The following is a 27092-nucleotide window of genomic DNA, read 5'->3' as shown; positions in this document are numbered from 1 at the left end:
GCGCCTGAAACCGTGCTGCTTTTACAGCTGCGTATCTACAGCTGCGCGAAACCAGCAGCCGCACAGCCGGAGGAATTTTCTTGCACCAGTTGCCTGTCGCTTCTGTATTCGAGCAGTGGCTGAAAAAGATATCCCGATAACAACAGATCTCACAGAAGAAGGGGTATGACAGAGGTGGGCTGTCATACCCAACTTAGCCTTTTGTTGGCTATATATGCGATGTTGAGACGCCGCTAACAAGCCAGGCTCCCCATTCTAGTGAAGGAGCCGCAGCCGTGGAAGAAGGTCGCGTCTTTTGGGCTGCCTTCGCTCGAAAATCTTTCGCTTTTCACGCAAAACTTATGGCGCTGTGACACGGATAATGACCGGATTGGAGCTGCTCGAACATAAATTTCGGTACTTCCTCTCGAATTTTGCTCGTAGACTGACGGAGCTTCATGCAAAAAGAAAGCTCTTCAAGGTAAAGTCAAAGCCGGGAAAGGTTCTTAAAGTCTGGATCAGCGCAAATGCTCAAGCGTTTCGTATGAAATGCTTGGGGATGCAGACATGGTACCAATGTGGTTTACCTGGGGGCGTTGACGCTTACATAGACAAAATATGGATTCGGTTTGACCAATTGGCACTGATCGGTATTATGGGTACTGATCGGTGGGGTCGTTATTTGTTGATACGAACGTTACGTTTTACGTCAACACTCAGAGGTCACACTACGAGTGAACGGAAGCTGGCAAAGTTGAGGAATAAATTTAGTAGAACCTGACGGAGCGGGCCATTCGTATTCAGTAATTTCTTGGCGCGCTGGCTACAGTAAGCGCGGGATGATTGAGCAGGTAGTTTGCTCACCAATAAATCTAGTCGCGGGCTATTACGGGTAGACGCACAAACGTCGAGACGCTCTATCGAGCGTTAATATGCTTATTTGCTGAAAGGGTTGTTTGAAAATCCTAAGGCGGTCCCATGTTCGAAACGTGGATGCCTGTCTTTGCTAAAAATAATGCGAGATCAATGAGCGCTGAAAATACGTGAGGGATATTTCATCAAGAGCGGCAGTGATTCTGCGAGTGTACCCTAAATATCACTTTTTGAACAGGAATCACCATTTGCTTTAAAAATCACCTGGTTCCTCGTGCCGTCTTTTTTTTTTTTTTGGAGGGGGGGGGGGGGAGGAGACTATTTCTATATTCATATTAGGTAATACATCAGATAATATATATATTCTGCAGTGAGTGCTTTCTCCTCTTTTTTTCGCTGTCGTGTTGTTTTGTCTCTCTTTTTCCCAAACAAGGTTATGTTGGGATTGATAGAACCGAGCTTTGTATGCTTTATACGCAGAAATTGTTCTTTTTTTGTTTCCTTAAACTCTTCCTAGATGTAATTATAAAGTTTCAAATTTTATTATGGTGTCACTCGGGTGCTGCTGGTTGCTAATGAAACAAACATCGAAGTAGTCTGCATTTATTTACTTCAGTATTTTTGGAAAGATACGGTTTTTAAAAATACGTTTAGACGTCGAGTATTACGCTTGTTCTATTTAGTGAACGTGTAGCTGTAACTGATAGCGTAATTTGAAGGACAGCAACCATTGCTCTTGCACTTTAAATGTTCTAATGTTAAAGAACAAATGCCTGGACGTTTGCAGAAACAAGTATTCTCGAGGAAAAACGTCAGGAAAAGGGGGAATCCGTCAAGGTTACTTTACAGGTTCGCTTTTGAAAGGCTGAGTAAGGCAGAATGAGGGGGCATGGAGTTTCTTAGTAAGTATACTAGAGAGGAAACTGCGCCTCGTAAGCCATGTCGTCGTGGGGGTACATGGGAGGACATCCTTTTTGGCTTGGGCTTGGCATGACAACTGGATTCTTAAGCGGTTTTTGTGATTTGCTTTCTTCACTATGCATTCACACGTTTACGAGATACAAGGAACCCGAAATCCTCCCGTTTCTGTGGTAGCCGTGTTCAGTGAAACAGCAGGCAATGCGTGATCGCACCTGACGTTGCTCATGCCGCAGTCGAAGGACGTATGACTGAGCGGGTAATATGCCGCCCCGAAATTTGTAGCCGACGAAAAGAAGAAACAAAACGTACTTCGACGAAGACAAGATACCGCAGATACGGGCGCTTGTATGCGTCCTATCCATCGTCCACGACTGTTTAACGACACGTTTTCATTTTTCTTGTTATACTAGCTGGCGGTCGCGGTGCACCGCTTCACCACGAAGGCAATGTTTTCATAGGCGCGCTCAAAAAACTTTCAAAGCTCTTCAAACAACTTGTTTTTTGAAATAATAGTAACATTAATAAAATCAAATTATCTAATGAGTTACCCCCCAAATAATAACATTGTTCGTAACTACAACCTTGGCCTGCGGAATAGCAGGCACAACCGTTCCGCCAAAAATACGCTTTACTTCTTTTTTCTTAGTTTCAAAAGAGCCTGTTTTTATTTTCCACTTATATAATTGAACACTATTCTTCGCGTTTTTGTTGCACTTTTTTTAAATTTGCGGTCACTAAAACATTTCAATCCAAGCCAATGATGAAACTAAGGCGAGCGCGATGTATAATGGCGGCCCCTGACGACACAGACGACCTTGATGTGAGCCGCATAGACGCTAACGCCAGATTCCTCTCTAGTGTATACTGTAAGAAACTCTATCGAGGGGGGTACCGGGCCATGAGTTCAGTTATGTCTTTAACCCATGTTTTGATTCGCCACCATCAGTGAAAACCGGATACGTGGGACCAAATTACGTAACACATAATAGTCTATCGCAGCTTAGCAAAAAAGACAAAGCCGGCACTCACCAACAGCAGCGTCCTTGGCGCTGAATTCTCGATTTTTCTTCCAATAAGTGACTGTTGAAAACCAGAAGGGAATGCCATCCCAAGGTCCTGGCATAGGTCTCAGTGCGAGCCATGTTTTCAGCCATGCCGTACTTGTTGAGACAACGAAGTAGCATACCAAGGCTCCGACTAGCCAAGGGGCAGCAGTCATTACTAGCGCATCCAGCCGCGAAGTTCCGACGAAGCCATGGGAACTCCACTGTGGAACCATTGGTCCAAAGTGTACGCGTGCCTAATTTCTAGTAACTGATACTCGGGGAATATCAAACACAATACTAATTTATATTGAACACCAAATAAATATGAATTAAATTTTTTTGGTGTTGTTTCATGCAGCGTGTCCGCCGCGGAAGCGCGAAATAGCCGTTTAAGTCTGCGCGCGCTTAAGCTGTTATTACCAGGTAGTTCCCTTGTTACAGTTTTTAGGTGATTAAATAAACGCGACTTCTTAGAAATGTGCTCAAAAAGGCTCCTGTGTGGCTTTACGTAAGCAGCGCAATTTTCGACGTCGTCCGCCCCAACCACTGTATTCAGAAAAGCGGAACCACGGTGGGCACGTCGCGTTTATACCTGAGGACATCCCAGTTGTTGACCGGACTGAGTGAGTTGTGATGCCCGCCGACAAAGCATGACCTCGCGGTCTGCTTTATTTTTGTCTTCTTTCGCCGCGAAGGACTCCTCACTATTATGTCGACCGCACAGCAATGGCAGTGACGGGCGCTGACTTGCCCGGCCTTTGTTCGGTCAGAATGGCATCTGGACTAAAGGGACCTCCCATCGGAGACAAGCTTCTCGAAAGGGGAACGGCACGTGCGCAGTTTACCTGTCAGTCAAGGGCTGACGTAGTGGGCACTTCGCGGTAATGCGCGCCTTATGCTGGCAACCTCCTCCAGCGCGCCGCCAGACTGCGGGTAATATTTCTGGGACAGACGAGAAACAAACCGGCCCCTTTGCACGTGGAAATTGGCTGAACCAAAATAGAAGTCAAGGTCACGCAGTGAGTACTCCCAAGACAATTATAGTTCAGTTAGCGTCAAGACTTCAGTATTGCGAATGTTCAGCGTGTTTGTTCCAACTTTCCACCTTGATCATATTCTATTGTGCATGCGCACTAGCGCTTCGGTGTTTTTCATATTTCGCGGGGTTTATTTGTCCGTCGGAATAGACGAGTACGCAACTGGTTCGTCGCTGAAAGTACCGCAGTTGGACTCCTCGCGTGGGTACCTACAGGTGCCTCGTTGACACTTTAATGATTAGGGCAGTGCTTCTCGAGTCAGTTAATTACAATGAATAAATTTGGTCTCATTATCGAAAAATATACTGGCCGCTGCTCCGCTGTACCGGAAACATTGTGCGCTGGGTTTCATTCAAGTGGCGCCATTGCTCTTTTTTTTTTTTTTTTGAAGTCTTGGTGCATGATATCTGGGACATCCTGTTTGTATTCCTTCTCCGCATCATTGTTTAACTAATTTTTGCTTTCTTTTCTTTCCCTCCCTATGTGCTTTATATATGTTCCATATTCACCTTCCCTATGGGTTTTGAATACGTACCGTGTTAACCTTCTCTCCTATCCCTATTCCTGTCAACATCTGCTCTTTGCTCTCCAACCCACCTTTCCCACACGTTCCACGCGCGGGCGTTCCAGTGTCTGCCTCTAGGCGAGAAAATTTATGCCTGCCGGTGGAATTCCTCTCTTCCTAATATTCAATAAATACATACATTTCGTGAGCTTCCCGCAATGGGAAATTCACCAACTCATAACCTATGTAGTAATATGCCCACGTAGTCTACGAAAGCGCCGACATTATTCTACAATGATCAAGTATAGTATAGTACATGTTCACAAGGCACAAAAGAAAAGACGAAAAGACGGAGGTAAACATAAACAGGACGCCTCTTTTTTATGGATCACACATAAACAGGACGCCTTTTTTTTACGAATCACGTATTCTTAGCGAGCACAGATGCTTCCGTAGGTACCTTGACAACAGATACTGCCAGGTTTGTTTCTCTTAAATGAATGTCCTAAAAGGCACTCCTTTTTGTGCGTCTCCGCAGTGAAAAAATGCTCCAATGTTAAACCCTTTACCGCCTTCACACTCGCCGCTGCTTCTTCCAAAGCGCAGTCTGCAAGCAACCCCAATGTCTTTTTTCTTAAAGCTTCAGGTTTTACACGAACCTTCTTTTAGTTGTTATTTACAGCCGATCACCCCTTCTAATTGTACATGCCTACCGGAACAACTACAAAAAAAAACCTTGTTTGTCGGACTGTAGAACCCTTAACCCGTCGTCAACCACACAACTAGCAACAGACAGGGAATCGCACCTCTTCCTGTATACTGATCCTGATTTTTCTACAACGTAACACAATCCACGAGAAGCCGCACCTTGAACAAAGCGTGCAGCAAAGTCGGGTCGCTATTTTCAATTTAACTCAATCGTCGCCATCTTCCACAGGGTCTGCTTTACTGAGAGTTCTCTTTGCTCGGAAAGATTGGAAGCCAATCAGAAAAGGCTTTTTGGCGCCAGATTGGTTGGTGGCGCCTATAGCAAAGTCGGTCATCTAGCCCCGCTTTCTATGGACGCGGCTTAATGACCCCGGTGAAGTTTACCGCAAAGTGCTGCCGCTTGTGAGTGGGTGTAGAAAACACAGGCGAAATTGACCGCCGTTTTGTTTCCAGACGATTGAACTAGTCATATCTGATTTTGTCACTGGCTGTTTCATAGATGTGAGCTACCGGTAAGTTTTCGCGTTGACCCGCATAAACCTTTAGAATTCGCATGCACGCAAGGCAAATCCTTTGAACGAAATCGAAACTGAAACGAAGCCGCTTGTTAAAAGCCATTTCATAATGTTTGTGTCTTTTATAAAGCATCTGAACAGCAAAAGTTTCCACATACATTTATTTCGCATTTATGTGCTCCCGTCTGCCTGTTTGTTTTCAAAAATTTATTAAGTACCACCGGTAAAGTTCGAGTCAAACCCTGCCGTAACCGGCATGCAGTAAGTGAAACGATCCTGGCCAATCCCCCAAGTGGGTATGCGCCACAAACTGCGCAGGAGGCCGCCTGGTTCTTGCTGCGGCGGGAAACTAAACATCCCCCTCGCGAGGGGCACGATCAAATGCAGAGCATTTCCGGGGGCGCACGACGTTAAGTAGTTTGCGTTACGTTAATGTTGTTGCACTTGTTGCTGTTGGTTTTTGTACTGTAATTAAATGAGGAGACGTAATTACGTGGTCATGTGACATCATTTATTAGCAGGTGGGTATGATTGTTGTGGCGCAGTGGGAAGAGCACCATGTACCTTGCGTTCCGCCCACAGGTAGTGAATGCGTTGTATCAGCAGCTTCTTGACGTAGTTTGAATGAGTCAAGGATATAAGGCGCGTTCGTAGCCCTCCATTCTGTGTCGGCTTTGTGGCGCAGTGGGTAGAGCACCATGTACCTTGCGTTCCGCCCGCAGGGTCGTGGGATCGAAACCAGGCGCCGGTAAGTATTATTCTTTTTTATATAGTGTAGGGGGAGGGGTGCGGACGACGATGGACAACTAGAACGGGTGACATCGTGAGTTAAAGAAATGCTCTGCATTTAAAAAAACGCTTTGGGAAGCTCCACCTCTTTCACGCGTTATCATTCAAGATTTGTAATGTCACAAATCGCCGGGCGGGAAAGGCAATAAAAAAGTGATACCTTTTCACAGTTTTGGCATTTTCTGCGTGAATAATTATCTGCTGCTGTCGGGAGAGCTATATTTAGATTCAGGGAAGCCTAATGAACCGATGTAGCCAAGCCGCCTTCTTATATCTAAGCGTTACTCCTATCATTTGTCTTTCCACAAGACGGTTGGGCGACCTATCTGTTGTTTCAAGTTGCTCAATGAGTCCCCACGTTTAGGAGCCATATGTCATCACCGGGAGTGGGCATTGGTTTGTCCACATTCCTTTTTAGAAAAGGAGGTATCCTGCTGGTCAATACTGCACAGTGTTTTCCCAATGCTCTTCAGCCCATAGTATTTCCACCCTTCACTTCTCACTCGTGACTTGGATCGGCACTCACAACTTGCGCAAGATAGCGGTATTCACCAACTTCTAGTAATTAATTGTATAGCCTGAAAGGGCCCCTTTATGAACATAATGTTTACGTTAATTTCTTCTTACCCATATTTACTTTAATCCTACCCAAGGTTTCCGAGTACACTTCTTTGAGAATTCTCTGAAGGCCTTCTCCTGTATAACTGAATCATATTGTCACGAAGCCAAAAACGACGCAGTTGTCTTCAAGGAGCACAAGTATATTGGAGCGAACTTGTGCTCCCCTAACAACTCAAAGAATACAGGCGGTGAAGCAGCAGTCAACAAAGTGACGTGCGAATTCGAGCGCGACGATTCCAATGCCGCGGATTCTGCTCTGCGGGAATTTGTCACTCGACGCGAGGCTTTCTCGAATAGTCGAAGTGTATCCAGAACACTGTAAATCAACGAAGATTATTCTAGACTGTTCATGTTAGTTGGGAACGCTCTCCCTATCAGAAGAGATAACATGCGGCTCAGAAAGAAAGAACGGAACACGCGCCTCCCTTGGCACACAGACCACACCGATAACACAGACCGGCGCAGCCGGGCGGCAAAAGCAAAACACAAATATACAAACCCCATGCATGGTTCGCGGCAATATGAAGCCGTCTGCAAAGTCCATGTGGCTGTAATATTCAGCATTTTCTCGCATACAGGGTTCGATTACAGCAAACACACGAAAGCTGGAGGTAGTTTTGACTGTATTATACTGAAAATGCAATTTTACAGCCACTAAACTTTTGAAATAATTCAAAAATGAAACGAATAAAATAAAATTAGTGTCCTTCCACCATGTGAAGAGGGAAGTCCAGCGAAGCTGGCGCTCTGGTTGGATTTGCTAAATTGGAGGTTTCCTATAGTTAATTATAAGAACAGAGGCTCGATATCTACGCCACAGGCATGGCACACACGATTGGCGAGTAGAGACAATCACGTTTTTTTTAGCGTGGCTGCGCTAATCACAGCGCAGGCTCGTGCGCCGCATGGCACAGGAGATGACGTGAGGCTGCAGCCATACTCCCTCAGTAGATGGTCATGCTTCACTGTGCAACGCACGGTGTCGAAAAGCCAGCTTACAAAGCCTTAGCGTATGTCGATCCCTTAGAATAGGCTGCATCTATAAATGCGAATGAATATCGGGAAAGGCATTTTCTCAGGGCAATATAGGCCGAAATATCGACATATGGAGGCCCTAAGACATTTTTAATGAATTTTCTATACGCCGAACAAACGCCGCTGCGTAAATTGTCTCCACCGGCGCGAGACACTTGGATCATAGCCGTATACAGCTTCGCAGTAAAAAGTTTACGATGTCAACAATTCAACTTCTGCACATTTGAAGCATCAAGTCGAAATGTGGCGCACAAAACTGACGCAGATGTTTCGACCTTGCGGGCCACATTGAACTACGTCATTGACTGTATACTGTGGAAACTGCGTCCAATATAGTCTCCATGGCCTTTTACCACCATTCCGAAGTTCTGCTGGGCAGAAAGATGTAAAGGGCAGGAAGATGTTCAAGTTAAAGGTTGGTCAGGAACTCCATGTATGTGACGCACCATGCCAGCGTAGGTTAGTTCAATGAGTTGCACTTGAAAGTTTAGTACAACAACAGAAAATTTTGGGTCTCTGACTTCAGAACCGAGCTTAATGCATGATATTGTGAAACAATAATCCACCTTCGGCGCGAAACCACATAGTCAATAAAAATAGGCCGAAGTGTTCTTTTTTATCCCGGTTATCATTTCAATAGCTTAACATAGCACCAAGAATAAAGATACCCATTGTGAAAAAAGAGGCGAGCCGCCAAACCCATTCCTATGAGTGCTTTAATGGGACAAGCTCATGATTATGATGATGGGCAGGAGGGAGGTGAAATCTCCATTGTTGTTTTTTTTTTTGTTGGTGATGGTGTTTTTTTTTTTTTTTTTTTGGCTGTGTTTGTCGACAAGTCTTCTGCCGATGTCGAGTAGAGCCCACAGCCGCAGAATTGGAATCACTGCAGATTCTTGTCGCAGAATCCCTATCCACGCTGCTGGGACACTCCCTCTACACAACCTGGAGGCATTTCTGATGTACGCGCATGCGGAGCAAAGCTCAGCTACTGGGTGCGCTCATTTTTTTTGTTCTGGCATTTTTTGCCTAGTACCGCGCAGCCAGGGCCGTGTAACGCCCTGCATTTCCGCAAAAAATGCAGATTTTGCGGAAGTTTCACCTGTAATCCTTATAATAGCGTAAATAGAGATAATTGGTCGAACAGAATTTTAAAAAACAAAAAATAAGAAAAATAGAAAAATAAGCGAAAAGTGGCGAACCGTGTAACAACACCCTGCATTTCCACAAAACCGCAGATTTCACGGAACTTCCACCTGTAATCGTTATAATAACCTAGATAGAGATAATTGGACGACCGGAATTTTCAAACACCAAAAAATAAGGAAAATGGAAGAAAAATAGCGAGAAGTGGCGAGCCGTGCAACGCCCTTCACTTCCACACAAATGCAGATTTGGCGGGGCTTCCACCTGTAATCGTTACAATAGCGTACATGGAAATCATTGGTCAAACAGAATTTTGAAAAACCAAACATTTTGCCTTTGAAGACCTCACACCCTAGACAAGCGGCATAAGAATGCTACGCATTAGTGGACAACTCTCTGAATTTCCGCAGATTTTTTTATGCTTTATATCTGATGCACGCTCTGTGGAATGCGTCTCGACCAATTAGCGCGCTCTTTTGTATCTTCGTGTTTCCTTTCTGGTGCACACGCCACGAAGCACGTTGCAGTTAATGGGAATCTCCTGCACGCCTTTTCAGGACGCCAGCCGCGCGCGCCTTTTCACCAATCCGGCCAAGAAATGAATTAAGTCCATTTTAAACACGAAGGCCGGAATTGCACTAATGAAACAGCAGGCATTTTCATAACAGTCTTAGGTTCATTTTATTGACCCCACCCTACAGATCCTTGCGGGCCTGAAGACGCACATTTAAAATGTTGAACGCACCCGACGGGCGCATGCAACGCAAGTAAAAACGAAGTGTCTAGTTCAAGGAATGCAAAAATAGTTGTGCAAGTATATACATTGGGGAGGGGGGTTGTCAGCCTTTCATAAGCCATGATTCGTCATCTTTTCTTCTGCCTCAGCGATCCTGACCGCACGGTCGACGTGCGACCGCTCTCGGAACCAGATTCGGAGTCCTCCCCTCGCCTTGAGGATCATTTCGTACGTGATCTTGAGCTGGCTGATTGGCCTAGTCGACTCCAGGCTGTACTTGCGGAAAACCTTGGCCAGCATCGTCTTGGCCTCCATTTGTGCGAATCGTTGTCCTGGGGGAAACAATGGTAGAAAAAGAGCCATTAGTGCGTGTAACTGCCTAGAAGTTAATTGGAGAAAGTCAATGGGGGTCAGTTGGCAATGGGAGTCAGTTGGAGTTGTGGATATAAACAGGGTTGATTACCTCAAAACACACATATACCCATGCACACACGCGCACGCGCACGCATATCATGCACACACGCACACACCGCACACCACACGCACACACACACACACACATACACACACACACAAAATTGTCCACATTCGTCATTGATCTTCATGTCTGCATTTCTCCGCATTCATCAGCCATAAAATGGGATAAACGCTCGCGCTAGAAACACAAAGAAAATGAATGCTTGGCGCCCGGAATGCGGTGATAGCTCGATTGGATAGACGCCCGTTTCAGCATGCTATGGTAAGACTACCGACGAAACAGCCATATCGGGAGCTATGGACGTAAGAAAACGGCGTTCCACGCAGTTCGGTTGGCTGAGGCGTGAAATGACGTCATTATTTTAAAAATATTATATTTGCCACAATAGTATGAACCTGGCGTAACGCGAGGAACGCAGTTCAATTCCAACCACGGGAAGAGTTTTTTTTTTTTTCTTTTAAATTACCTGCACATTTTATTGTTCCCCGCCGCTGCTAACCCAACACCCCTCGGGCCTTTGGGGTGGCCCAGTGGTTAAGTTGCCGGTTTCACGGCGTGAAGGTCCTGGGTTACATTCCCGGGACCTCCCTGGTTTTGAGGCATTTTGGTGCGGGGAACGGATAAAGCGCGGCCTAAACAGGTCTGCTGTAAAAAATGGAAAAATAACGGCAACCGAAGATAAGCCGAACTTTGCCTGACACGGCGTTTTAGGTGACGTAGTCGAATACGTCATCGGGGGCATTAGGTTCGGCAGATTTGACGTCACAGAAAAAAACATGTGGCCATAATATTCTCGCTTTGGAAGTCTTTCTAAAGGGCAGTGCAGCGCAAACCACCTTCCCGTTCGTGATGCGTTTGGAAATTGTGTTTCACTTGACAAAAATCATTATGTAGTGCATTCTTTTTATATTGCTGCCCTTGTGTACATACAGTTGATAGCTGCGCCAATGAGGTAATTGTTCAAGCTTTTATAAGATTGGCTTGCGTGCTTCCCATGTTAATGTTTTTTTGTCTGTTCCGTGTACTGCTGCTGCCGGCATGCGAATTGCTGCATGGGGTGCTACTGCATATTGGCTATAGGATGGAAAGCATGGTTAAATATAAATGCGTTTGAATCGAATATACCTCTTACCATACGTAAGCGTTAAACCCAATGTCGAAGCTGCCATTTTCTATTACCTCGTACTCGCTATAAAACCTAGCGTGAATGCTTTTTGGGGGGGTGGGGGGAGGGGTGCTTTTTATAGGCAACTTAAGTTTTTCAGAGAATTACTTGTCACCCGCGACATGATTCATAACAATGTAAGAGCACCGTGCGGAATAAACCATGATACTATTTCTTAGAACGCGCTTCGCATGCCCAACCGCGTTTGCCCACATGGGTCAAAATCATGGCGTCAGTTGGTAATAGGTGTGGGCCGACACCCGTCATCTTTGGCGAACAGTTCGTGCAGCTCAAAGCTCCACGCCAGCTACCACCAACCAATACGCTGAAACTACCCTCTATCTCGAAATAAGGTCAAATAATAGAATACTGACGTTCAAATAACAGCAGTTAGATGAAAGATGACGGGCAATAGACACACGCAGCGCCTAACAGTCTTTTTGCTTTTGAGTGTCGCCGTCCACGTGTGTAAAGCATCGAGACCTCCCGCATAACACACACAAAATGGGCGGGCATTTCGCTTGTACATTACTACGCCAGTTTCTTAAACTCTCCGTCCTAACTTCAGGCTAACACGTGAACTACAGATACAAGGGTTTTTTTCCCATCTCATGGTCACTATTCGGATCAGACTGATATCGTCAAATTTACCTTGAAGCTATGTGGTATTTTTTCTTACCTAAACAGTTCTTGGGACCACCGGAGAATGGTACGTAGCTGAAGGGGTGACGGTCCCGAACTTCCTTCGACAGAAAGCGCTCGGGGATGTAACTGTCCGGGTCACTGAAATACTCGGAGTTCCGGTGCAAGCTGTACATGTTGATGAAGCACGTCACCCCCTTTGGAATAACGTGTCCGTCTGAAACAAAAATGTGTCTACTTATTTTTTTATACGAATGCTCCCTCCAACAGCACAAAGCCTTCTCGGGTAGTCTCCTACAAAAGTACCATATTCTCGTAAACAACCAATGCAAGGTAGGTAATACCAGACACTGCAGCGAATATAACATATATATATATATATACAGGGTGATCAAAGTTGAGTCGACAGGTTTTTTTAAAAATAGGCGCTTAGATGTACGCGAAGACGACCGCTACAGAGAGTTTATGCACCCAGGTGGACACATAAATAGGAGGTAATTATTGATTTCGGAGGCCTAATTAACTAAAATTGATTAATTAACTTTTTAGTGGCTACAGTAACCAGGCATGTTTGTATTGAAAAGTTAGACGCAATCTTGTTTCTACGCAGTTTAATTGGCAGAACTCTTCCAGCGCATCCGTAGTCCGAGATTTCAAACGGCGAAATTTAATTGCCGTTCGCATGATTACGCATGCAAGACAGTCTGCAGCGGCGGAAAGCTCCTCCCTTTTGTGACGTGCCTGCTGTGTACGGTGTTTAGTTCGACAAAGCGGTGGAGGCACAGGAAAAAGTGATAACTGGCAGCCATTCATTCTTGGCTGGCGTTATCGCAATCTGCAGTACTCGAACCGCTATCGAAACACCGAACAAAAGGGAGGAGCTATGCGCCGGTGTTGACTTCTGGCATGAGTAATCATGCGAACGGCAATTAAACTATGCCATTTGATATCTCGGACTAAAGATGCGCTAGAAGAATTCTGTCAATTGAAACTGCGTAGAAACACGACTGCGTCTAACTTTCCAATACAAATATCCCTGGTTACTGTAGCCACTAAAAAGTTAATTAACCAATTTTAATTCATTAAGCCACATACATCAATACTTAGCTTCTAATTATATGTGCCCCTGGGCGCATAACCTCACTGTATAGGTGGTCTTTACGTAAATCTAAGCGCCTATTTTTATAAAAACCTGTCGACTTAACTTTGATCACCCTGTATATATAGATTAAGGGTTGACAGTCAAGAAAACCTCGGAAAGAAAAGGGGGGAATGCGGTAGGTCATAGAAACCGATGAAGAATTTTTTGAGTCAGGAAGAAAGTGGTGAAAAAATGCCCGCCGGGTGGGATCCGAACCCACGACCTCCAGAATACCGGTCTGGTTCAACGCTGGTCGACCACTCTCGACATGCCGTAGACACTCGAGTCACGGCCCGGGGGTTAAAAAGAAGGTCCCCCTTCACTCCTAGTTGTCCGAGTTAAGCTGGCTACCACCCCCAAGTGCAGGAAACAAAAAATACCTTAGCATAAATACCCGATAAAGTGGTGGGGAAACGGCCCCACCGGTAGCGTAGTGGTTATCGCACCAGACCGGTATTCTGGAGGTCGTGGGTCCCACCCGGAGGTCGAGGTCCCACCCGGCGGGCATTTTTTTCACCACTTTCTTTCTGACTCAAAAAATGTGTAGTGGCGGCAGCTTCGCCCGCTAACAGCGCCACTATCATCATCACCCCTGCATCCCACGATCATCATCAGCAGCGGGGCTTGCCGGGCTGCGTCAGCAGTGCCGTCCGCCGCGTGAGAACGGATGGAGCGCGACCGTGCAGCTGGGCGGCAGCTTGTCCACGCCGCTTCCACTCCTGGCTGGGCCTACGCGCTCCCCAATAAAATGTAGGAAGCCACCACACACCAGCCGAGTCTGCTTCCTACAAATTCTTCATCTGTTTCTATGACCTACCCCGCATTCCCCCTTTGCGTTGCAATAGGGTCGCATGCTCGGGTCTTTGTGCTTTTAGCCTCCCCAAAACAACACGGCTACCAATTCCCCCCAAGGTTTCCAGCTTCCTTTTGCCGCCCACCCGGCCGATGCTTCTCCTGCATCACGAGACTGGATGAACCCTGTGATGAGTTGCGCAGCGCTTGCTTCACAATGCGCCCTCCTCGGAGTATATCATTTGAATACAAAAAGAGCTATTGAGAAATATTGCTGGCACATTTTTAGAAGTATGAATCATGGGCACTGCGAAAGAAGAAATATGACAATACTTACAATAATCTAGGCCGTACAGTAACCCGTGCTTACTCATTTTTAAAAGCGATATTTTTAGGTTAAATCCCACTAGCACTGTATTTTACTCAAGGCTAACTATGAACCTCCGAGTACTTAAAGGCAGAAAAAAGTGCCCACTCTCACAACGGGAAGCTGGAGCACCGCCACTTGAATGTAATATTTGATGTAAATGATGCAGAGAAATTTGTTCTCCAACGATTTTAATCAGTTCGGAAGAGAGCGGTACAAAGCCCGTTCTACATGGTACGTATTTACGTGTTAATTCGGTCATGGGACGCCGGCCGTGCGGTGGAGCAGCCACTTCGGCAAACTGTCAAATGTTTCTCACGGACGAACGTGCTCGCGATGTCCGCATGTGCGGCAGGGACGAAAGGGTTGAAACGGGGTATGGCGCAAATGCGAAAAGACACTGTTCGTAAACCTTCCACGTAGAAGACCTTGGGAATTTCAGGAGGGAGATAGCGTAGCATTTGGGCATCTAGGAAGACCGGGCGATACATTAGGGGTTTTAATCTGGCTTTCTGTATCATTCCGCAGTAAACTACATATTGGTAAAAAGCTATGAATGCTCACCTATTATGGTGTCTTCCTGCAGGACCCTTCCGATTATAGGTACAGGTGGAAACAACCTCAGCGACTCCTGCGGAAAATAAATTAGTATTAGTTGTGTGAAATTGGACAGGCCTGAGTCCTGGCAGCTCTCTTTGGTCTCTGCGGTTACGGGTGATAGGGTTAGGGCGAAAGGAAATCTACGGGTCCCTGGCTACATGAAATTGCCATTTCTTTGAACCCTCAAAGAATGAAACTTCAGACACGAACGGTTTTGTATGCACTGGACACTGAACAACAGCAAGTGGATACTTTCCTTTTCATCTTTGTATTTCTTTTTTTGTTAATAATTTCTTTTATAAATCGAACAGCTAGCTGAACGCCGTAAGGGCAAGACGGTGACAAGAAGAGCATGTGAAATGGGGCATTGTAAATCTGACCAACTGCTCAATGTCCGTTTTCTCGCCAAAGAAAATTGCTGTTAAGGCGTATGTTATACGCCGTAATCATACCTCATGCGGGAAGGGACGGATAACAAAGCATTCCATGGATTAAAAATCGCCAAGTACAGCGTGTTTCACAGGCGGTCCCTGCTGACTTAATGGCGGGAGCGGCGGCATTCGTGACACATGCTAGTTGAAGTTTTATAGCAATGCACAACCGCCTTTTAGAGCGCAGGGGGAGTGCAGTTGCGTATGAGTGTAGCAGGAGCCTCCCGCCTTCCGCTACGGCGTGCCTTATCGCCTGTGCGGCGTCGGCGCGGTAAATGCCATAATCAATCAATCAGAATCCTGACCTATGCAAGTGTAACTGCGATTATTAGTCTTCTTATTAAGCATGTCTGTTTCCAGGACTTGCATTTGTTTACTCATACTGGACGGAAATAAACATTAAACTTCCAGGCAAAATAAAATTTCCCCAAAACGTTTACGAGTTGATCAGTAACGTGGAAAGGATGCTGTTCGCGCACCCACACGCACTCAGGCGCACACAGACGCACGCAAACGCACCGCCTCCCTACACATACACAGCACACGCACGCTTACACGAATTTGCCCTGGAAGCTACGTGCGCCATAGGAAAACGGGCACTGTGTAACCGTCTACCTGCCTCCCACATGGCTTATATTTTGGTGCTTAAGAAAGACTTGAGGACGGCTATTCATGCATGGGAAGAAAAAAAACCCAGAAAAATCAAGCTTTAAGGCAGCGTCACCATCGTCGTCGCGTCACCGTCGTCATCGTCATAGGTTGGCACCCTACATACAGAGGCCGAACACCCAGTGCGAAGCCGCCTGCAGTGAAACTCCAGGGCGGAATACCATCGTCGAAAGGTAGTTTACTCCCACCACTCCCTATGGGCTTACAAGGCAAGCAATGTGCTACATTAAAAACTTCAGTTCAGCTTTAAACGCGTGCGTGGCATTTCACAATTCTTTAACCACTCGAAATGAGACATCCATTCGGCTGCCAGAAAACTTAAATAAAGAGAGAAGATGTATGTTCCTAGAAAAGGAAGTTGCATGTGCAAAATAACATAAACTGCAGCAGCTGACCGGAGTTTAATTCGCCTATTTAGCATTGGCGTCTCTCTCTTTCTCTCTCTATATTTTGTGCTGTGTCGATGAATGGGCGAAAGGGTGTTAGTTTTTTGTTGCATTCTCTAAACCCTTCCTCATACAAGGCTTACTGAGGTACCAGAATCGGCGCAGCCTGTCCACTTTAGAATGAGTAATAACTATAAGCTGGAGTCACCTTGAAGCACATGTCTAGGTATCTCATTCGCTTGAGGTCCTCCACAGTGATGTCTCTATCGATATCATGGCCAAAAATCTCGTCGAGTTCCTGGTGGACCTTTTCCTGCACTTGCGGATGCAGCCCAACCAAATAGAAGGCCCAGCCAGCCGCCGATGTGGTTGTGTCCGTACCCTGTGGAAGGAAGTTTAGGGATTAGAGCCAAACCCGAGACCATTGTGGAAGTAGAAGTATAAAAAACTGCAAGTACCTATATATCCCCTTTCTAAGAAAAAATGTTCGCTGTACATATGAATTAGGACGCCTGCATTGTGAAGCCGAGTAGTGCTTTGAATTTACCTTGTGTGCTAAGGGGACATACAAAGAAATTGTAAAAATGATCATGACAGCCTTCTTGCGAGACAAATAACCTACAGATGCTGAAAAGGTCGATCTCGTGTGTAGAAATGAGGGGCAGTTAGCATACGCACGCTTATTCCTCGATAGCGGCTAGCTTCGAGTGTGTTCTATAAATTTACCAAAAACAACCGATGCGGTCTTGTACAGAGGAAGGCGCATAAAAGCCTCTTTGCGCACGATTCTCTCAGGTATTCCTGTAAGAAAACGTAAGCAGAAACTCCTCTTGGGTTCGCAAAAGTGGTGTGATCCACATAAGCAATTTAAACTACGTAAAAGTCTGCTCGGTTTCAGGGCTGGTAAGTTGCCCGTTTTGAATACCAGGAGTCCGCATGGTACAGCTACACATATATTATTTCCCCGATCCTCTCCAGCCCCAGTACTGAACGCCGTTGTTCAGAACGAAAGAAAACTTTCAAATAAGGCATAAAAAGCTGGTGCTCCCCTCAATACGATTCGACATTCTAGTTTACTTATTAAGGCGAAATCACTGTACGTAGAGCCTCTTTCTATTACCATACAACAGAGCCAGAGTACGTGGTTTTCCTTCATAATCATGCGAAGCGAACGTTCTTGCGTATGCAGAAGATATAGCATATTTTTGTGCTGACAAGCGTGGTGTACAAGAGGCCCTTATAACGACTAAGGAGTTTGGGACGTGTCTGGAGTGTCCGTGGATATGCAGAAAACTAAGGGATCTGGTTGGGCCAGTGGGTAATAAAACCTTTCAGATTTGAGGGTATTAGTTGGGGCAATGAGTCGCTTGAATACCTTGGTGTGCCTTTGCCCCAAATAGGGACCTCCGGACCACACTGGTCTTCAGCACTAACGCATGTCAAGCGCCCCTCACAGGCATGGATGGGGCGAGAACTTTCTGTATTTGCGCGTGCATAAGTCTGACATGTCTTCTTCGAAGCAAAGCCTGAATATGTGCATCGGGTACTGCACTGTGCGCGAGCTAAAGTCCAAGCTATACACAGAGTATTTGCTACCTACGTGTAGGGATCTGAATGGGAGCCAATGCGTAGGGATAATCTGTTTCTTTCTTTGGTGTATAGAGGTGTTGCGTTAAAGCACCTGTTTGTGCACCAACTTTCGTCTAAAGTTTTCTTATACAAATTGGCATGTAATCACCTTTTGCGGACCATATTTCAAAAGCGCCTAAGTTACCATTTACCTTTTATCATTGTTTCGGCGCGTGAAGTCAATAGGCACCCGTCAAGCAAGTTATGGACACTTTCACTTCTCTTAGTTGTTGGTTTTCTTTGAAATATTTGTTTATCCTTTCAAGAAAGGCTATGGCGAACGCTTTAACTGATGATCTGTTCCCGGTGCTTGTTTATCGCCAGCTCTACTTGCGCGGCCACAAGAACAGTGTTTTAGACAGTGTGAAGCTTATGTGTGTGCAACCAAATGCCAAAACGTTTTTTTAAGCTTCATTCGCAAACGCTTCGAGTTAGAACAAGTCTTCGGGGAAAACGGGGTGCCCATCTCTTGGTCAGACAGTTGCCGCTTGTGCAATTAACCAGAGACTATTGACCATTGTTTTGTGGTGTGGTTTTTCTAGGACGTTTTTTCTAGGACCACTCCCTACAGAATTCGCTTCTTGCCATTTGAAGATGTTAATCGGAGGGGTTTTGTGGCGTTTTAGTTCTTCTACGACTGTTTCGCTTGTGGAAGCACCTCATCATTAACCGGCATGCGGAACCCCCTAGGCCAACTATACTCGGGGACAATTTTCTGTGGCACTGGAGCGAAAGCTACGGGGAGAGGTGGAGGGGAAAGTCAACTGCTCTGTGTTACTGCGCCAAAGTAGTTCCCAAAAAACTGGTTTCTGTTTCAGTTGGCGTGATCGATACGCATTTGATGCAGTTCATTTCTTCGCATGAGCTCCGTGGTTGAGTGCGCTGAACCATGATCACCGAGAATGCAGGTATACTGGCGTCTCCTTCCACACGCTTCATTCGTTTGCAAACACAAGCCAACGCTTTGACTGGACACGGCCGCCCGAGCGGCCGTGAATTGGAGAACTCAGACCGACCGTGGACTCTCTATCGTTAAGAAGAGAAGTGAATTTTGTAAGCGCTGCAGTTTTGACGGAATGCACCGATTTGTAAACTCTTCTGTACCTAAATACTGGGCAGCAGCACCGGCATGTGCAGCGTACTTACATAGCGCGGGCGCGGTGTACCGAAAGAGCTAGCATGCACACATGCTTACCCATACGCTCGCTTACGGCGGGACACTGGCTAACCCAACGGATTGCGAAAACGGCGGAGAGTCCCGGTTGCATCAGTGTCACTTGTGCGTATACACTTTGAAAACCACTCGCTTCGTTTGTTTAGACAGCGAAGCTTTACAAATCCTGTGCGGAGAATGAACTGGCGAGCTGCCGAAAGCCGTCGACAACGAACGCCATGTTTTGTTCCTCGTTTTTTTTTCAGGAGGGAACCATTGCGACGCCAGCGACGACAGCAGCAACCAAAAATATCCGAAAATGTAAAAAAATGCTCTCTGTTTCATATATTCTGGCTAGCAATTTAGTTGAATTATTAATCTAAGTCTAAAACATAAGAACTATATATTCTTGAATTGCTGAGGTTACCAACAGCCAATTAATTTTGTTGACCCACTTTCCATATGTGAAGCAAATGGCGTGGTTCGGCTCCGTAGCCTTCACTGCATTGCCACAAAAAGTTGTCCCCGAGTATAAGTGCATTTTTCGGGAAGAGGCAGCGTTGGTGCGGATCTTTTGCCGTGGCTCCATCTTTTAAATGCGTGCGTCTGCTTGCCTGAGTTTTGAAACGGTGCCCATTTTCGTTAGACTGCTGTGCCTATTCTTCGCTGTCAGTTAGCTTCTATATGGTGTGTTAATTTTCGTGTGTGAGTTGGGCCAACTTTTCTATGCATTAAAGAAGAAGACAAAAAGATACCACAGTTGGTAGATACCACAGTTGGTAGCTGCGCAGACCCCTGTTCAAATTCCATGAGGTCATACATACGTTTTCAATTTATTTCCTCTTTACTGAGGCCGTCATTTTCTCAACCGCACTACAACTACAACAACGGCGCTTCTTCGCAGAATGTGGTGCGTTCTATAGGGTGAGCTTAAACTCCGCGGTAGCGAGATGTGGCTGTCTACTCGAGTAAACTGCAGATGAAGGGAGCGGATTAACGTAGCTGAGTGAGTGAACATACAACCAGCGAAGCGACCCAGGTGTTGAACTGTGCGCGATGATGCTCCGCACCAGTGGCGTAGCCAATTTTTTTTTTAGGGGAACGGGGGGGGGGGGGGGGGGTGCTATACGCCGCCGGTAAAAAAAAGATTCTCTTCGGCTTTAATAATCGTCTATTTTCTATTTTGCTTTTCACATTATAGTATATCGATTAGTTGTGTGAACTATATAGGCGCAAAAAACACGAAAGGAAATAGGAGGGAGGGATGTGGCACTTATAGGAAATTTCGGGGGTGTTTTGACACCGAAACACCGCCCCCCCCCCCCCCTTGCTACGCCCGTGGTACGCACATCATAAATGCTTCCCGCTCATTGCTTTCACGCTCACCTCATTATATGCAGGTTGGTTTCATTTTTTTCTTACTGACAGCAGCTTCAATACACGTGTGCATTACCGAAAATGTTATTCCAATCTACTAGGCGTTGATCTCGCAAGCCAGAAAATCCGTGTCAGTTTTAATGAAGGTATAAAACAACCGACACTGCCCATCGCACTTTAGGCTGGCCCAAAACAGCGCAAACAAATTACAAATACCCCTTTAACATTAAACGCGGCTATTCCTACTCCCAAAATAGCTCGTGTAGAAATGCGCCGCACTAGCAGATGATGTATATAGATCAGCCGCATCGGACGTAGGAGACATTGCTCGCTCAGTTGCTGGCGCGCTGTTAAAGTGGCGCCAAAGTTAAAGCTGTACCTGACACTTCGCAAGACCATACAATGGCTGGCTTTGCGCCACCAGGTTGTGCAGAGAGGAGGATGCTACGACTGACCACCTTTCATGACAGAACTCACTATTTTAGATGTAATGCCTCGGGGAAGTCGTGATTGCGCATTTAACCTATTTGCCAACCTGGGGCGATGAAATGGCTGAGCATGTTCTGTACAACCCGTTTCGCCTCCTCTAAATGGCCAAACACCACGAAATGTGGAAGCTCGCTTCACGGCCCCTTCAATGTTGAGGCGAATTGCTGGCCGTCGTGAGGGCGGCTATACCCTGGCCTAGGGAGGCTAGGGTACAGACTAGGGCGGCTCAACCGTGTATCCGACTGCATAACTTTACGTCGCTACACTCTCACCGCAAAAAGCAGGCCGTCGATGTCCTTTTTAATTTCGCTGATTCTGTACTGGTGGTCATGAAGGTGCGCTTTAAGGAGCGTGTCCACCATGACTGCGTGCCGCTCTTCCTCCTCCTCCTCTTCGATGACGTCATCACCAGGCTCGAGCTTCAGCTCGGCAGCCAGCTGCTGCAGTTTGCCCTTGCGCCTCTCCAGCACCTGCAGCGAAGGGACTGTTGTAGTTGTACGTCCCGCGTAAGGCATCCGGTACAAAGGACGTGCTTAGTTCCAACCAAATTAAGAGTGCAAACTAGTAACATGAAAAATCGAGCGCCAACTGGCCATCGTAAAAGAACTCTCTGTATATAACTGAAACAAGTGGAAATAAAAGTTTCAATCAATCCGTCAGTCAATCAATCAATCAATCAATCAATCAATCAATCAATCAATCAATCAATCAATCAATCAATCAATCAATCAATCAATCAATCATCAGTTCTATATACAAAGCATCGTGATGGTAAGCCAAGCGACAAGTGCCCGATCCGAAAGACCGTACTGCAGGGTGATACCATGCCGCGAAAACTGTTCACAGCTTGTCTGGAGAGGGTATTCAGGAATCTTGACCGGGAAAAGACAGGATTACGAATAAACGGAGCATACTTAGGTCATTTGAGGTTCCCAGACAACATAGGCTTGCTAAGCCAGTCTGCAGAACACCTTCAAAAATGCTTGATGAACTCAATTCAGAGAGCAGGGATGTCAGGCTAAAACTAGATAGGAATGAATCTAAAGTAACGATGAATAAACATTCCGAAAGCACCCTTTTCAGCAAATGTAACGAAACGCTAGAACAAGTAGATTATAACTACCTCCGGAAGGTTTGTCTGTGCTGATCCCAACGATACAGAAATCTGGCGCAGAATAGGTATGGACTGGGGTGCACTCGGCAAACATTCCCAAATAATGAAAAGTAAGCCACCTTTCTCACTGAAAAGAGCAATATACAGCCAGTGCGTCCTACCGGCGATGACGTACGGAGAGGAAACTTGGCGCTTTACTAAAGTACTTGCAAGCAAACTTAGGTTCGCTCAGCGGACCATGCAACGAATAATGACAGGAGTAACATTAAGGGAGAGGAAGCGAGCTTCCTGGATCAGAGAACAAACTAGAGTTGAGGATATCATAGTTCAAATTAAGAAAAAGAAATGGAGTTGGGCTGACCACGTAGTTAGGCGAAATGACAACCGGGGGACCACCAGGGTAACAGAGTGGATACCGCGAGACGGGTCTAGAAGAAGGAGAAGGCCAATGACTCGATGGAGAAGCGAAATAAGGAATTTTGGAGGCAAAGAATGGTCTTGAGCGGCACGGGATGGGAGCGGTTGGATGTCTATGAGAAAGGCCTTCGTCTGACAGTGGACATAGTGGGCTGTTGTTGTTGATGATAATTTTGTGAATCCAGTCGATTAATTTTATGAGTGTATGACACTCAAGAAATCTCGTGAGCATCAATGGGCGCCTTCCACGTACCCTCGCTGTTGAGGGGTGTATGCACTACAGGTACACTCATACTGCTGTAACAAATGGCTCCACCGGACCTATTTATAGGCGTCGCTAGCTCTATAGAGCTAGTGACGCCTATCGAGGGACCTATTCACTCATTTCTTAGCGCTTGTTCAACAGCTGCTATTTTTACGGTTATTCCGATGCTTCATTTAAAGGGACCGGTAACTGCTTTTTTATGGAGTCCATGTCCTCTAGCTCACATGAAAGCCAGCGTTTTATATAGTGGGGTAACAACAAAAGAATTTCTAAATAAACTTGCGGAAATAAGTTTAACTTGGCAATCAACTTTCTGAAATGTGAAAGGTGGCCTCATTTAGTGTCTATAGGCGTGCAGTACCGTACGTATACAAACTACTCCGTCAGTTTCAGCGCGTGATTCGAAAACCGCCTTAAAGATTAGGAAATACTGAATTTCAATATTGTTTTAGCCGAGGACAAGTTTTTAAATACCTGTTTTCCTTTCACGTACCGTTAAAAGTAAGTTGCCGCACCGCTCACTGTCATGGCTGCCGGCATTATTTTTGGCAACGTATACGTAACGCTGGTAGATGTAAAAATTCAGCTTTCAAACGTTCTAGGGCTACGTCAGGAATACCGTTCCCGTTGAAAATGTTTGAGTTGGTGCCTCTCATTTGTGATAAAGAGCATATACTACAGAAAAATTGGTTGTCTGTCTCTTTAATTGTTGCAACTCAAAACCTTCAGATAAGAAATAACCTTGCCGTAACACATATAAGGGCCCGTCGAAGTGAAGGGCTCCGGATTAATCTAGACCGCCTGGGGATGCTCCCGCGGCAAAGCCACACTGGGTTGTGCCGCGACCCTTTAAATGCAGAAAAAATGACCCAGATAAATGTTGACAGGAATATGATATGGCTACGAAAACTCACGGCCGATACATGTCTCGAAAAACATTCAGGCAATGTTCGCCCACTCAGCGTGGTTACTCATCCCGCGCATCGTTCGCCATTTCGCCCTGATAACATTTGCTGAGTGGTTTAATTTAATGACGACAAAGGGCGAGAACGGAGCGGCTCACGTAGTTTTTTCACAGCCACTTCCTATTGACCGCCTTCGCTTTAACCTAATGATCCCAGGACTCTTACTGCCGTTCCACAACGGTGGAACTAGCTGCGCCCTTTTTCCTTTATTTCGGAAGGACTGCGGCAACATATCTCCGCTTAGTTCTCGTAAAGCCCCAAAGCCGAGCCGATTTTTCTGCCATGCCGTCATCCCAGTAAGCCTTCATTTTCATTCTGTCATGATAGCAACTGCCTTCTGACTGACGGCGGAAAAACAATGCTGCTAGTTCTGTATACCTCTCTCCCCCCCTACCACGCAGACCCAGATAGACCGTTTTTGTTATGAAATGCTTTGAGCACACAGTTTTTAGATGCTGGTTCCTATTCTGTGAGCACTTCGAGCAGCGGTTTTATTCTGCGGGGAATTTGCGTAAGGCAAGTCAGACTTAAGTTGTTATCGAAACATGTAATAAGTATACGTAAACAAATGTAAGTATTTTCAGGCAATGAAAGGGTGTATCTGTCGAAAAAAATTAACCTTCCTGTCACGGCTACCGACAGCTAGTAACATGGGATGATGAGGTGTACGATTCAACATGATGAAGGGGTAGCACAGAAAGCAGTGCCAGCGCAGCCGCACAATGAAATTGTCGTAATCGTTCCGTGGTAAACTTCATGAACAAGAAGACCTTAACCCAGCCGGGATACTGTGCCCACCCAGCTTCTTCCTTTGTGGGCTGTGCTTTCCTCCAGAACTGCGCCGTCTCAGTTCAGGTCAATTGTAGAGACAGCGCAGCGCTTGGAGTTTTGTCAATACAGCCGAGAATGCTATGTTGAACATCGTCGATGGCATTCACTTTTCGAACATCATCATCTCTCTGGGCAGCTTAAGTTCTAGAGGCTGCGTGCCGACCCTGATGTTGCATTTGAGCATCGCCTCCTGTATTTTTTTAATGCCAAACGCATCGGCCGCTTCACAATAGGAGTGAGTGGGACGCCTGCTTCGGCCACATGTCGTAAGGTAGAGCCCCGAGCTCAACCGAGATCACCCGACCGTAACTGAATTCGAGAGTGGCTGATTGCCAAGAAAACCGGTATTTGAGCTTGTCAAAGTAGCGGCGCTCTGGCTAGCGATAGAAAACTCAGCGCCGTGGCCGACCGCGTGTTGCCTGCGTTGCCGCTTTGCACCAAGAGTAACCAGTCATGTGACTAAAGCACTGGGAAGGCTAGCAATTGAGGGAGAGTGACAGGAGTACTAGGAAAGGGCTTGGCTGGCCGCTGGGGGCTGATGCGTTTGGTATTGTAAACATATATGAGGCGATGGTTTGAAATAGGGTGAATCTGTTCTCTTTTTAGTAATTAACTCAGAGGCCACTTCACGGGTATGTTGTCAGAGTGGCACCGTATTTAAGGTAATGTTTAATGTACTACGATGAACCTTCATCAGTACGCGATCTAATTACGGACTTTTTGCTGGCGTTCGTAATCAAAATAATTAATTGTTTGAGTGGTGAACAACTGGTAGATGACAGTGCACTTGATGCTTTGTTGTTTCAAAAGGAATCGAAAAGGTCCGGTATGCACTACGCTACCTGCGCAAATCCATGAAAAAGAAAGGCTTTAGAAGGGACACCCAGATGCTTAAAGGGGTCATGCAGGTAAAACACAAGTTTGGTTTATTCAAAAGATTGCCTCGTTGGAATTGCACTGACACCACTTTTAACGTAAACTTCACTCAAATAAGCTATGTAGTTCGAAAAAAGGGAAGCGCGACGCAATTCACTCGCTCATTTCCTGCACTACAACATATGGCGTAATATGCACAGCTGTGTGCTTGGCTGAGGCGGGCAAAAGCAAATGCAAGTTGGGGAGGGTTTATAAGCTTGTGGAACGAGCTATTTTCGCTTTTAGTGTAATGCATATTCATTTTGTAGCAGTACGAATAGTGGCGTAAACAATGAAAGTTACAAATGTCCCCGTAAACAGAGATGTACAAGTAAGTACTGCTGTTGGTGCTGCGCGCACTAATGTTGTTATAGCCGCATATAACTCCAAGTCTCCAACGCTTCGAGGTTGTCTTATACGACACTGGCCGATTGGAGTAAGCGACTTTTTTTTTACGTGACACTGTTTGTCGAGCATACCCCATGTTTCACGCAACGATTACTACCTACCATAAAAAAAAAAACAAGCCAGGTGCAAATACGGTCAGAAACAAAGGAAGGGCGGACAGTGGTCCTGAACCAAGAATATTTTGTCCTGCACGATATGGTGGCGAAGAGAGTGGGAAGAGAGTGGGACGTAGGAAGAGTAATCTAGTGAATGAGAATTTAAAACAGCAGGGGGGAGGGGGCGTGGTACAAGTGTCCAAAGGCAGGAAGGGGGGGGGGGGAGGCAGGGGGGAAATAGTTAAGGGTAAGGCTAATAAGTGGAATAACACAGGCAAGTCATTAGCTGGCAACCGCGTCCCGATACAAAGAGAGGGCCTCTAATTATCATCATAATCACCGACGATAAGGAAGGCGCTCGGCAGTACGCTACAGACTAAACTACGCATCCTTTCAAGACTTCTCAAGATTACGTCATCCCAGACGTCACAAAACACACTTTTTGGCGAGAGAATCAAAATGTCAACTTTGAATATTTCCTAAGCGAATAAAGCATCGCATGCTGCACAAGCGCTGGGGGCACCATAAAACACGAAATCCTTCGAAAAAATTAAACTGCATGACCCCTTTGCATGACCCCCTTAAACTAACCGGCTGAGGAATGTAAACTAGCCAGAAGTGTCAGTAAGCTGTAGAAGGGGGGTTTGTACCCTTTCTTTCCTTTTTTATATTTTTGTTTATACCAATCGGTACAAATTCAGGGCAGTATCAAAGCGCACTAGGCAAAAATGAACGCAACTGTGTAGGAAAATAGAGGAGTTTAGCCAAAAAAAAAAAAAAAAAAAACTACCGGTGCACGTAAGAACTTCTCATGGTAGTGAAAGCGAAAGCAGTACTGTCCTATTGCGGAAT

The 27092-nt window shown here is 45.9% G+C and overlaps 2 protein-coding genes across 3 annotated transcripts in view; both read right to left on the bottom strand.

Moving 5' to 3' along the window:
* Positions 1-3433, bottom strand: part of LOC144139663 (cytochrome P450 4V2-like) — a 38704-nt gene extending 35271 nt beyond the window's left edge. The window contains exon 1 of the mRNA XM_077671957.1: positions 2803-3433. Coding sequence (XP_077528083.1) covers positions 2803-3052 — 250 coding nt within the window. The 5' untranslated portion in view covers positions 3053-3433. The remainder of the gene's footprint in view (positions 1-2802) is intronic.
* Positions 3434-9827: 6394 nt separating this feature from the next.
* The window catches only part of LOC144139684 (cytochrome P450 4V2-like), a 50351-nt gene continuing 33086 nt past the window's right edge, over positions 9828-27092 (bottom strand). For both annotated transcript variants that reach the window (XM_077671977.1, XM_077671973.1), the window contains exons 7-11: positions 21503-21700; positions 16791-16964; positions 15061-15127; positions 12234-12413; positions 9828-10243 (exon numbers count right to left, since the gene is read on the bottom strand). In XM_077671977.1, the coding sequence (XP_077528103.1) occupies positions 10023-10243; positions 12234-12413; positions 15061-15127; positions 16791-16964; positions 21503-21700 (840 nt within the window). In that variant the 3' untranslated portion in view covers positions 9828-10022. The remainder of the gene's footprint in view (positions 10244-12233; positions 12414-15060; positions 15128-16790; positions 16965-21502; positions 21701-27092) is intronic.

The sequence above is a fragment of the Haemaphysalis longicornis genome, unplaced genomic scaffold (assembly GCF_048455015.1).
Source record: "Haemaphysalis longicornis isolate Haplotype H1 unplaced genomic scaffold, Haemaphysalis longicornis Haplotype H1 scaffold_1, whole genome shotgun sequence".
Lineage (NCBI taxonomy): Eukaryota > Metazoa > Arthropoda > Arachnida > Ixodida > Ixodidae > Haemaphysalis > Haemaphysalis longicornis.
This window is presented reverse-complemented; position numbering and strand designations above follow the sequence as displayed.